At 45.5% G+C, this 12,777-nt stretch overlaps 1 protein-coding gene across 5 annotated transcripts in view; it reads left to right on the top strand.

The window, feature by feature from the left end:
- The window catches only part of GSG1L (GSG1 like), a 269,677-nt gene that overhangs the window by 215,106 nt on the left and 41,794 nt on the right, over nt 1-12,777 (top strand). For all 5 annotated transcript variants that reach the window (XM_032243035.1, XM_032243034.1, XM_032243033.1 and 2 more), the window contains one exon: nt 1,329-1,440. In XM_032243035.1, coding sequence (XP_032098926.1) covers nt 1,329-1,440 — 112 coding nt within the window. The remainder of the gene's footprint in view (nt 1-1,328; nt 1,441-12,777) is intronic.

The following is a 12,777-nucleotide window of genomic DNA, read 5'->3' as shown; positions in this document are numbered from 1 at the left end:
CAGAGGATACAGACCTTCAAAGAAGAAGAAATATAAGTGGTTAATAAATGTGAAAAATGCTCAAACACACTAGTACAAAGAGAAATATAACAGGCTTTTGGGGCCCCCATTCTCCCATTCATAGGCGGGCAGCTCTCTCTGCTCTGTCTTAAAAGAGTGGAGGGTCTACAAAACACTGAGAAAATAAAGGTCCTCCCACCCCAGCCACAGCCCACTTCTTACTAGATGGGGGGAAATGCTTTAAATTTAAACAATTTAGCCTCTAATCCCAGCACTTAGGAAGGCTGAGGTGGGAGGATTGCTTGATCCCAGGAGTTTGAGACCAGCCTGAGCAACATAGCAAGACCCCCATTTCTACAAAAACGACAATACAAAAATTAGCCTGGTATAGTGGTGTGTACCTGTAGTCCCAGCTACTTGGGAGGCTGAGGTGGGAGGATCACTTTAGCCCAGGAGGTTGAGGCTGCAGTGAGCTATGATCATGCCACTGTCTTCCAGCCTGGGTAACAGGCTAAAAACAGAAAAATCCATGAAGTTGATTTCATGACCCACTAAGACTTGTGGGCTAAATCTGGCCCAATGCCTGTTTCTGTAAATAAAGTTTTATTGGAACACAGCCATGCCCATTTATTTCCATATTGTCTGCGGCTCCTTTGGTGCTACAACAGCAGAGTTGAGTCATTCTAACAGAGACAATATGGCCCACAGAACCTGAAATATTGACTTCTCTGGCCCTTTACAGAGAGGTCGCTGATCCGTACGCAGATCTGACTCTACCTCCCCTTTGCTTAAATTTTTTTCAGGGTTCCCCTTTGCCCTCTGGCCCAAATTCAAGCCCCTTGGCCTAGCTTAGAAAACCACCAACCTCATGCCTGTAATCCCAGCACTTTGGGAAGCCAAGGCAGGCGGGTCACTTGAGCCCAGGAGTTTAAGAGACCAGCCTGGGCAATATAATGAGACCCCATCCCTACAAAAAGTTTTTAAAATTAGCCAGGCATTGTGGTGCACGCCTGTAGTCCCAGCTACTTAGGCAGCTGAGGTGGGAGGATTACTTGAACCCAAGAGTTAGAGGCTGCGGTGAGCTATGATCGTGCCACTGCACTTCAGCCTGGCAACAGAGCAAGACCCTGTCTTTAAAAAAAAGAAAGAAAGAAAAGAGAACTACCCTGCTGTGGCCTCCCAAGCTCTGTTCCTGCTGACCACCCTTACCCAGGGGTCCCTGTTCTCCACAGTGATCACAGGCGGGCAGGCAGCAGAGAGGCCGTGGGGGTGTGGAGTCAAAACCCTTCCTCTCTTCCTGATGCTTTGCTCTGCCCCCTGCCCTGCAGGCCTCCTGGGAATGGTCGCCCACATGATGTACACACAGGTGTTCCAGGTCACCGTGAGCCTCGGCCCTGAAGACTGGAGACCCCATTCCTGGGACTACGGGTGGTCCTTCTGGTAAGTGGCTTTGACCATCAGTGCAAGAACAGCTTTAAGCATCAGAGCCGCAAGGCCTGCTGGGACTTCAGCAGTTCAGTCCAGTGGGTATTGGGGGAAGACATGGGGGAAGTTGGAGGGGCTGCAGTCCAAAGGTGCTTTGAGACCCTAGGGCAGCGATTGGCAAACTAGGGCCTGTGGGTCAAATCTGGCCCACCACCTGTTTTTATGCAGCCCTAAAGCTTTTCGATTTTTAAATGCTAAGAAAACAAATCAAAGGAAGAGGAATGCCGTTTTGTGACATGTGAAAACTACATGAAATTCAAATTTCAATGTCCATAAATAAGGTTTTCTTGGAACACGGCTACACTCTCGTTGTGTATTATCCACGGCTGCTTTAACACTGAGATGGCAGCACTGGGCGGTGGTGACAGAGACTGAATGGCTCACAAAGTCGAAAATACTTATTCTCTGGCCCTCTGCCAACCCCTGCCTAAGAGGCATGCTCTGGAAGGTTGGAGATGGAAGCTGGGAAGACCTGAAATTAGGGGAGCTGTGGAGGGCTCTGGGTGGCCCGATGGGGTAGGAGGACTCCAGTGAGTGGCTCCAAGCACAGGGAACAGGTCAGCATCTCAAAGCAGGGTGTGCTTACGAAAGGCACGATTAGTCAGGGTTCTTTTGCTTATGAGTGATAGAATCCCAAGCTTAAGTGAACAAGGGGTGTTCATTTGTTTGTATGGGAAATCCAGGTGGATCAGCCGGGGTGCTCTGTGTTGTAACAGAAAAACCTACGTGCATCAGTCTAAGCAAGGAGATATACAGTGGTTCACGGAAGGGAAAGCACAGCTATGGTGTGGACTTCAGGACATGTTTGATCCAGAGTCACTGAGGTCATTAGGGCTGAGTTCTCTTCCTCTGTGTAGTCATCTGAGCCTGGCACTCTCCACATATTTACTTTGATGCTGGGCTGGTTTCCCTGTTGGGGAGAGCTCTTCCTAAGGCTGGTGCATCCTCCTTCCCTTGTAAGAAAAAAGGAGCTTCTTCTCTAACATCAGTTAGGGTCCCAAGCTTCCCTCTGGTGGACTTAGGTCATGTTCTCTCTCCTTAATCATTGCCACAGCTGGGGGAATATCACTTATCCCCTTAGCTTGACCAGGCCCATCTCTGGAGCAAAGGATGAGTCAAAACCTCTCAAATGGTGAATGGATGGAATAAATGCTGAGTGAGCTACCACAAAGTCTGCTTCAGGTACAGCTGGATCCAGGTGACCAGGTGATTTCATCTGGAACTCAGTCATGCTCTCTCCTTATCTTGTCTCTCTTCCCTTTGAATTGGTGTAGGCTTCATCCTCAAACAGCTTTTCCCCAAATGCTAGCAAAGATAGATGATCACAACACACAGCATCAGGCTTCTTTTTCTTTCTTTTTTTTTTTTTTTTTTTTGACAGAGTCTGTGCTCTGTCACCCAGGCTGGAATGACAGACTTCCATCTTAAAAATGTAGCAATACCAGCAGAAAGATGGGATTTCTTTCCCATCTTCCCAATTAAAATCCTGGCTATGACTTTCATTGGCTTAAGTCATGTGATCAAGCCTGAACCATTGATTTAGACCCTGGGGGAGATTGAAATGACCCGAGTCACATGGTCCAGGGAGTGGCATTAGCCCCGCCCAAATTCTTGGACAGAAAGAGGAGGAGAAGGCTATGCAGGCTGGAAAGACAGCAGCCACAGTTGTTCACTACACAGGGTATCCAGATCTGGGGCTGGTAGTTGGGGAGCATTTATCCGCTCGGTCATTTAACACATATTCACTGAGTACTTCCTCCAGGACAGCTGTTCTAGGTGCTGGGATGCAGCAGTGCTGAGACAGCATTGCAACAGGGATGGAGACAAGTGAACCGGCTGTATGTGAACCGTGCTGAGATGTAGGTGTGTGGGGGGAGGGAGTTCACAGGCAGCTGCAGAAGCACAGAGGAAGGGCCATTGATTGACCCAACTTTGGGTGGGGCTGGTCCTCAGGAAGAATTTTAAAGGCAAAACAGGAGGAATAGGGTGCTAGGCAGAGGGAACAGCAGGCCCAAGGACCTGGAGGTGAGAGAGCATCTCAGAATAGAACAGGAGGGACTATGGTTATAATTTTTTAAAAGACTCGATTCCAGTCCAGTGGGCACCCCAGCTCCATCTCCACTCTGCTCGACTCTGTTCTTTTAAAACTGAAAGTATTTGCCTTAAAGGGACCTTGGCCCATTAACCCTGGCCCCAATCCCTTTAAGTAGAACAATCCCAGGGAAGCCAGCTGAGGTTCTGACCTCCCTTTACCCAACCCTTCCCCCTGGAGCAGTTCCTTCTTGAGACCTTGACCTTGGAAGATCATCTCCCTGAGCTAGAGAAGGGCACAAGGGAGGGGAACTAACATTTGTGAGTGTTGACCATGTGTGTAATAATCTCTCAGATTTACTGCGTGCTGATGTGCCGTGAATCAGGTAGGTATTTCATGGAGACACAGAGAACTGAAGTAACCTGCCCAAGGTCATCCAGCTATAAGGGGCAGGGCTGGGATTCAAACCCAGGCATCCGGGCTCCAGAGCCATACTGGAAGCCTCTCTGAGATGAATAATAATAAGAGAGTTCATGGATGTGCTTACCACGATATTCCGCACATGGGGTGTGCTCAGTAAATACCGGCTCTTATGTTGCTGCTACTGATATGAAATTTAACACATGCAGCATCACGCTATTGATATGAAATTTAACGTGCAATATCAAGCTACTGATGTGAAATTTAACACGTGAAACATCATGCTACTGATACGAAATTTAACACATGCAATATCATGCTATCGATATGAAATTTAACACATGCAATATCAAGCTACTTATGTGAAATTTAACACGTGTAGTATCAAGCTACTGACATGAAATTTAACACGAGCAATATGCTACTGATATGAAATTTATCACATGCAGTAACCTCATGTTGCATATGCAGACACTGAAAATTAGAAAAGTTGAATCAGATGCCCTGGTGGGAACTGCCTCCTCCCGCCAGGCCACCTTTCCAGAAGGCCCTGGCTCTCTCCTCTGGTGTTCATTGTCTTAAGTCAAGCCTGCTGGTGTCAGCCAGGGGAACATTCTTTCCTTGGAAACCAGAGCCTTCTGCCCTGCTCCTCTGCTCCCTCCCTCAGGGCCAGCCTCCCAAGGGGCACCGAATTCCCATTGGACTTATTAAAGGCTGGGACCAGTGTGCAGCCCCTATTAGGGCTGATCCATTTTTCCCTGTCACTGAGACCTGCAAGATGGATCAGCCCCATTTTTCATCCTTCACATTTGGGGCCTCGCCAGGGCTGCACCATGTCATCTCTCTTATTTAATATGTGTGAGGCCATTTGTCAAAATTCTGGCCTGAGAGCCCCCACTGCGCCCTCCCCAGGTAATGGAGAGGAGAACAGCTCCTAGAAGAGATGGGACTGGCCTCTGTCTTCCTGCCTAGCAAGGAAGAACAGGCTGCAGGGGCTCTGGAAGCTGGAGGAGTTTTGTGGAGCTCAAAGCCTGCTGAGTGTCAGCTTCTTAGAGGGACATCTTTGCAAGAAGTGGAAAGTCCTCATGGTTAAGAGTCTCACAGCCCGGGGTTCAAATCTCACCCCAACACACACTCCTGGGCCACCATGGCAGTGCGGAGGGGCGGTTGAGGATGTGGCTGTGGAATCAGTTCAGGTTTAGATCCTGCCCCTGCCCCTCACCAGCCATGGACCTTGACCAAGCTACTTACTTCCTCTGTACCTCTGTATCCTCAGCTGGAAAATGGGACAGCCTAAATTTCCACCTCATAGGGTTCTCTCGAATTGTGTTCCAGTTCTCTGTTGAGGTGTACACATCACCCCCAAATCTAGTAAAAATGTATTATTATGTAGTAATAACAGTAACTAATAAAAATATGTTCTTATTTGTTCTTGTATTTGGAGTGGACCAGGCTCAGCTGGGCGGTGCTTGCTGGGGTCTTCCCCAAAGCTTCAGCTGGACGTCAGCTGGGGCTGTCGTCTGGGGCATGGCTGGGGTGGACCTCCAAGGTGGCCCTTCACGACTCTGGCAGCTGGTGCTAGCTGGCCTGGCTGGCGGCTGGAGGGGCTTCATGCAGCATGGAGGCTGGGTCCCTGGGGAGGTTATCTCAAAACTGAGTGTTCCAGGAGACCCAGATGGAAGCCACAGGGTCTGTATGAGCCAGCCTTGGAAGTCACACGGTGTCACTCCTGCTGCATTCTGTTAGTTAAGAGCAAGTGACAGGGCCGGTTGCAAGGGGGGGTGTGGACCGCGGGAGGTATGACTCCCTGGAGGCCGGCTTTGGAGCTGAGTAACCAACATGAAGAGCAAGTGAATCAATGCGTATGGAGCACTCAGCACAGAGTGTGCTTGGTGAGTGTGAGCCCTCCTGCCCACTCCTCCTTTTGGCACCGAGTGTCAGCAATCTCTGCCTGTAATGAGGTCAGGACAGGACCCTGGTGGGCATCCAAGCGGCTGTTTGGCTTAAGGAGGCAGGAACCAGGTGGGATAAGATTAAGATCGGGGCCCAGGCAAAGTGGTTTATCTGTAATCCAAGTACCTTGGGAGGCCAAGATGGGAGAGGCCAGGAGTTCAAGACCAGTCTGGGCAACGTAGCCAGACCCTATCTCTAAAAGAAAAGAAAAGATTAGCTGGGTGTGGTGGTGCACATCGGTAGTCTCAGCTACTCAGGAAGCTAAAATGGGAGAGTCACCCGAGCCCTGGAGGCTGATGCTGCAGTGAACCGTGTTCATGCCACTGCACTCCAGCCTGGGCTGGAGACTCTGTCTCAAAAAAAAAAAAAAAAAAAAAAGACTAAGGTTACAACACCTACTTTGTGCTGTGCACAGTGAGAAGCACTTTACAAGCCCTGAGCTGTCTGCTCCTGTCACTGGTTTCCAGGAGAGGAGCTGCCATCCCTGCTTTAGGGACCAGGAAACAGGTTGAAAGTCACACAATTAGCCTTGGATGCTGTCAACTGCATGAAGCCGGGGGCTGAACCCAGCCTGCAGATGTTTTCTTAGGCCTGCCATTGTGTCTTATAAAAGTTTGTATTTGTGGCTGGACGTAGCGGCTCACGCCTGTAATCCCAGCACTTTGGGAGGCCGAGGCGGGTGGATCACGAGGTCAGGAGTTCGAGACCAGCCTGGCCAATATAGTGAAACCCCATCTCTACTAAAAATACAAAAATTAGCTGGGTGTGGTGGTGTGTGCCTGTAGTCCCAGCTGCTCAGAAGGCTGAGGCAGGAGAATTGCTTGAACCTGGGAGGTGGAGGTTACAGTGAGCTGAGGTTGCGCCACTGCACTCCAGCCTGGGTGACAGAGTAAGACTCTGTCTCAAAAAAAAAAAAAAAAAGTTTGTATTTATTTCCAACATCTAAAATGGTAAAACTTCTACATAAAAGTCCAGGTTTCTGGTTTATGATTACTGGAAGATCTGTTCGTGCCTAACCAGCCTTGCCACCAGGCAGCCAGCAGGTAAGGCTGAGAGTGACTGCGCCTTTAGATGGGAATCTGGTCTCCAGCTACCCCAGTCCCCACCATGCCCTATTGCTTTCCACTTCCCCACACTTCCTCACTTAGTCATCGTCTGCGTGACCCTGCAGAAATTTGAGTCTGTGGGCCCTGCTTGGAATGTCGGCTTTCCTGGTGATGGCAGGAGTGTGGAAAGCTAGTCCTGCACTTTCTGCTTCTGTTTTGCATTTGATCAATCTAGAGAGGAATGGAAAAACGTCTCCTCCTACTGCAGTACACGCAGGGAAATCTTATCTCAAGCATTCTTATCTCTGCAGACTTCGGGTAGTGGGACATCATGGTGTGGAAGATTGTTAAGAGCTGGAGGACCCAGAGAAGTTAAGCAATTTGGTTGATGTCACACAGCAAGAGAATAGCGGGTTGGGCCAGGTCCAGGGAGGGTCCTCACTCCTGTTCTAGTGGCCCCTTTCTGCTTCTGAGTCTCTGTCCCTGTGGAATACAGGCCTCACTGCTGTCCCTCCCTCGTTTCTAGTCTCCATGACTATGTGGAAACAGCAGACCAGCTTCTTTCCTCTCTGGGGACCGCAGGTGGCCCCTTCCCTCTATGCAGGGCTTAGCTGGTATTCCAGCAGGCTGATCCCTTAAGGGGCTGAGTGTGCTGCTGTGACCCTACGAGAGCCTTGGCCCCAAAGACAACTGGAGAGGGTGTGTGTGTGTGCTGATGTCACTGCTGAGAGGCTATGTGATCAGCGGGAAGTTTGCCCTCACTCATCTGCCTGAGGCAGGTGGCTGTGGCCTCCTTTGCTCTAAGACCAGGGTTAGGGAAAGGGATGTGCCTGCCCAAGGGTGCTGTGCGGGCCATGGAGGGACCAGCTGGGCCCTCAGAGCCTGCCACTGTCTAGCTCCCAGTCCCATCAGCTCTTGGGCCCTGAGGGTGGCCTGGATGATACCTCTGTGCCCAGCCCCGCCTCGCATGGTGGATCTGTACCCCTCTGCTCTGCAGGCAGCCAGGAGAGCCTTCCTTAGTGGTCCGTTCCCCATTGGGCAGGGCCTGGTGTAGGTTGCAAGATGCTGTCCATGTGTCTCTAAATCTGCTCCCTCTGTGTCCCTCTGCCACTGCTCCTGCCACTCCCAGAGGAGAGAGAATTGACAGCCCCCGTTGCCACCCTCCCCTTTCCTCCCCATGGTGTCCGATCTGCTCTTGGCTCTGAAAACCAGGCCAGTCACCCACGCAGCTCCCTGTGCCAGTTCAGAAGTGCAAGCTGCTAAAACCAGCAGGTGTTCTGGCCCCAAAGTTTTCAAACTGTGTATTTTGTGGGCACCCGGGGGACCTGGGGGATGAGAGGAACAGGGAGATGAAGGCTCATGGTTATAGCCTCTCACCCACGCTAAAACCAGAGCAGGGTTTTCATAACTGTCTTTTTCTGTTTGTTTTTATTTTATCTTCGTTTATCCATTCATTCCACAAGTATTTACTGAGCATCTACTGTGTGCCAGGCACTGTGCTAGGTGCTAAGGGATAGTAGTGAAGTGAACAAAGCTCCCATTTTCATGAAGCTGGCATTCTGGGGTAGAAGAGGAGATAATCTAAAAACAAACACCAAAGATCCCACTTCTGAGAAGGCAGAGTAGACATGCTTCTCCCTATTCCTCCTGCTCAATGCAACTAAAATCTTTGGACATTAAAGATAAAACAGACATCAGAAGACTCTGAAGGGAGGGAATAAGACAGTAGGCTGGTTAGGGACCAAGAAACAACACATTGCTGAGTTCTTTTTGTGTTGTATATCCCAGATTTAGAGCTGAAGAAGTCAGCAATTCAGACATGCCAAAAGAACAGAAAAAAAAGCCCCAACTAAAGTCCGCTTTCTCTAGCCAAAGGACCAAGAAAGGGTCAGCCCACTGAGACAGAAAACATTTAGCAATAACTGCACTACACCAGTCACACATTACAGAAAAGAAAAAACTGTGGCTTCACTCTCACCCATGCCAGCAAGGGAATGGGTGCTTAGATTTTGGTGACAATCACCAGGTGGACTTTCACCTCTGCTGGGCAGTAACAAGGTGCTCCTCTCCCTCCCTGCAGGGATTGTGTCAGAGAACTAGTGGAGAGTCAGGATTTTTGCCACTACCTTGTCATAATAAGATTATCTCCCTCCCGTGGTGTGGTGTCAATGATATGTGGGGAGCAGTGATGAGCCCCCCCCCCCGGCTCCTCCCAGCCAGGTACCAGGAGAGATCTAACGGGGAGTCGGAACTCTCAATCTCACCCTCACCTGGTGAGAACCAGGAACCATCTCCATCTTGAATGTCAGTAGTGGCTGATATGGTTAAGCTTTGTGTCCCCACCCAAATCTCATCTTGAATTGTAATCCCCATAATTCCTGTGTGTCAAGGGAGAGAACAGGTGGAGGAAATAAATCATGGGGGTGGTTTCCCCATGCTGTTCTTGTGATAGTGAGTTCTCATGAGATCTGCTGGCTTTATTAGGAGTCGTCCCCCTTTAATTGGCACTTCTCTTTCCTGTAGCCTTGTAAAGAAGGTGCCTGCTTCCTCTTCGCCTTCCGCCATGATTATAAGTTTCCTGAGGCCTCCTTAGCCATGCTGAACTATGAGTCAGTTAAACCCCTTTCCTTTACAAATTACATGGACTAATACACTTGCCCAGTGGGAAACCTAGACTTCTACCCCTATCGGGAAGTAACTGGGCAGAGTCCCCACCTCTCCAGAGCCATCTTGCCAGAATGATGTGAAAGGAAGCCAGCTAGAGCAAAAGGTTTAAACAAGACCCAGAGTGTCAAAAACTACCCCAAATGTCAAGGTTGCAATTAAAATCACGTGCCATGTCAAGATTCAGCAAGCTCTCAACTTGAACGGTAAAAGACAATCAATAGATTCTGATGCTGAAATGACAGAAATGGTAGAAATCATCATAAAAATTCATCCACAAGCGGTTGCAAACACCCTTGGAAAAATAGAAAATCTCAGGAAAGAAGCAGAAGATAGAAAGAAGGACCAAATGGCAATTTTAAAACTAAAACATACAATAACCAAAATAGAAAGCGTAGTGGTTGGGCTCAACAGCAGAATAGAAGGGACAAAGAAAAGAATCAATGAGCTTGAAGATAGGACAATAGAAATTGTTTAATTTGAACAACAGAGAGAAAATCAACTTTTTAAAAATGTACAGAGCCTTAGGACCTCTGGAACTAAAACAAATAATATAATATTGGAGCCCCAGAAGAAAAGGAGAATGAGGGTGAGACTGGACAAAGGACTGAATTCAATAATGGCTGAAAACTTCCCAAATCTGTAAAAGACATAAACCTACGGAACCAAAAGCTGAATGAATCTCTAAAATAGTATAAATTCAAAGAAATCCATACCAAGACACATCACAGTTAAATTTGGAAAAAAACTGAAGTTTAAAAAAAAATGAAAACAGTGAGAGAATAACATCCTCCCTAGCTACAGGAAAAAACATTCAAGCAACAGTGGATTTTGCATCAGAAATCATGGAGGCTAGAAGGAAGTGGCACAACATTTTCAAAGAAAAAGAAAATGAAAATGCTTAAAGAAAAGAACTATCAACTTAGAATTCTATCTACGGCAAAAATATACTTTAGAAATGAAGGAGAAATCACGACATCTTCAGATGAAGAGAAACTAAGAAATTTGTTGCCAACAGACATACCCTAAAAGAAAGACTACAGGAAATTCTCTAGACAAAGTGGAAACTTTAAAAAGGGAAGTTTTGAATATAAAAAAGAATGAATGAAAAATGGAAAGAGAAACTTTACTTCTCCTTTCGAGTTTTCTAAATTATGTTTGATGGTTGAAGCAGAAATCATATTATAGCCTGATGTGATTCTAAATGTATACAGAGGAAATATTTAAGACAATTATATATTATAAATGAAGGAAGGTAAAGGATCACAAAAGGAGCCAAGATTTCTATGCTTTACTTAAATGTTGGCCCCAGTAGACTGTGATTAGTTATGTATATATGATGTAACACCCAAAGCAACCACTAAAAAAGCTATTTACAGAGATACACTCAAAATCACTATAGATAAATCAAAATGGAATTCTAATAACTGTTCAAGGAACCCATAGGAAAGAAATTTAAAAAGAGAGAGAAACAAAAAACAGAACAAGCGGAAAAGAACAAAATTCATTGGCAGGCTTAAGCCATAATATATAAATAATCAGTTTAAATGTAAATTGTTTAAATATACCAATTAAAAGTCAGAAATTGACCAAGTGGATTTAAAACACATGACCCAAAACTATGTGCTGTCTACAAGAAACTCAAGTATGATGAGATGGATAGGTTGAAAGCAAGAGGATGAAAATAATATATCATGTAAGCATTAATCAAAAGAAAGCAGGACTAGCTGTATTAATGTTAAAGTAGACTCAGGCAAATAAATTGACCAGAAATAGACATTAAATAATAATAAAAGAGTCAATCCACTAAGAAGACATTGCAGTCCTAAATGTGTATCCACCAAAAAACAGAGCTGAAAATCTGCAAAGGAAAAACTGATATAACTGAAAGGAGAAATCGGAAAATTCACAACTATAATTAGAGATTTCAACATAGCTTTCTCAACGATTAATAGAACAACCAAATGGAAAATCACCAAAGATATTAAAGAACTCAACATCATCAACCAATACGATCTAATTGAGAAATGTTTCAAATCAAGCAAGCTCTCATCCCAAAAACCTAGAAAAAGAAGAGCGAAATAAGCCCAAAGCAAGCAGAAGAAAGATGAGCAAAAATCAGTACAATTGAAAACAAAAAGTAATAGAATCAATGAAACAAAAAAAGCTGGTTCTTTGACAAGGTAAAATTGGCAAACCTCTCGCAAAAGTGAGAGAGAGAGAGAACAGAGGAGAGAACACAAAATACCAGCGTCAGGAATGAAACAGAGTGTGTTGCTGCAGTTGAGGACATCAAAAATATAGTAAGAGCATACTACAGACAACTCTGCACACATAAATTTGACGGTCTGGATGAAATAGATCAATTTTTCTAAAAGCGCAAAGTGCCACAACTTACCAAATGTGAAATAAGTAATTTGAATATTCCTATAACTACGAAGGAAATTGAGTTTATAAATAAAAACTTTCAAAACAGAAATCTCCAGGTCCAGATGGTTTTACTGAAACATTCCACCAAATATTTAAATAAGAATTAGCACTTTTTTTTTTTTCAGAAAATATAAGAGGAGAGAAAACTTTGCAATTCACTTTATGAAGCTAACATTACCCTGATATTAAAACCAAAGATAGTGCAAAGAACCACAGACTAAGAGCCCCCATGAATATAGATATAAAAATCCTGAGCAAAACAATAGCATAGAAGTCAGCAATATGTAAAAATAATTATACATCATGATAAGTGGGGTTTATTCTAGGGATTATGGCTGCTTCAACATTTGAAAAATCAGTGTCACTCACTGTATTAACAGGCTAAAGCAGAAAAAAAATCACATGATCATATCAATTGATACAGAAAAATCATTTGACACAATTCAATGTTGATTCATACTTTCAATAAAACTCTCAGAAAATTAAGAATAAAGGGGAGCTTCCTCAACTTGATAAAGACTATCTACAAAACATCTGCAGCTACTATCATACTTAATGTTGAAGGACTGTCTTCTCTCTAAGATTGGGAACACCAATATTATTCAACATAGTTCTGGAACTTTTAACTAGAAATAAGACATGAAAGACATGCAAGACACAAGACATGAAAAGAAAATAGAAGGCATACACATTGTAATAGAAATAAACTATACCTATTTGTGGATGTCATAATTATTTGTATAGACA

This window comes from Sapajus apella, unplaced genomic scaffold (assembly GCF_009761245.1).
Source record: "Sapajus apella isolate SASKATOON/1434 unplaced genomic scaffold, GSC_monkey_1.0 scaffold51, whole genome shotgun sequence".
Classification (NCBI taxonomy): Eukaryota; Metazoa; Chordata; class Mammalia; order Primates; family Cebidae; genus Sapajus; species Sapajus apella.
The sequence above is the reverse complement of the archived record's forward strand: the minus strand, read 5'-3'. Positions and strand labels throughout refer to the sequence as shown.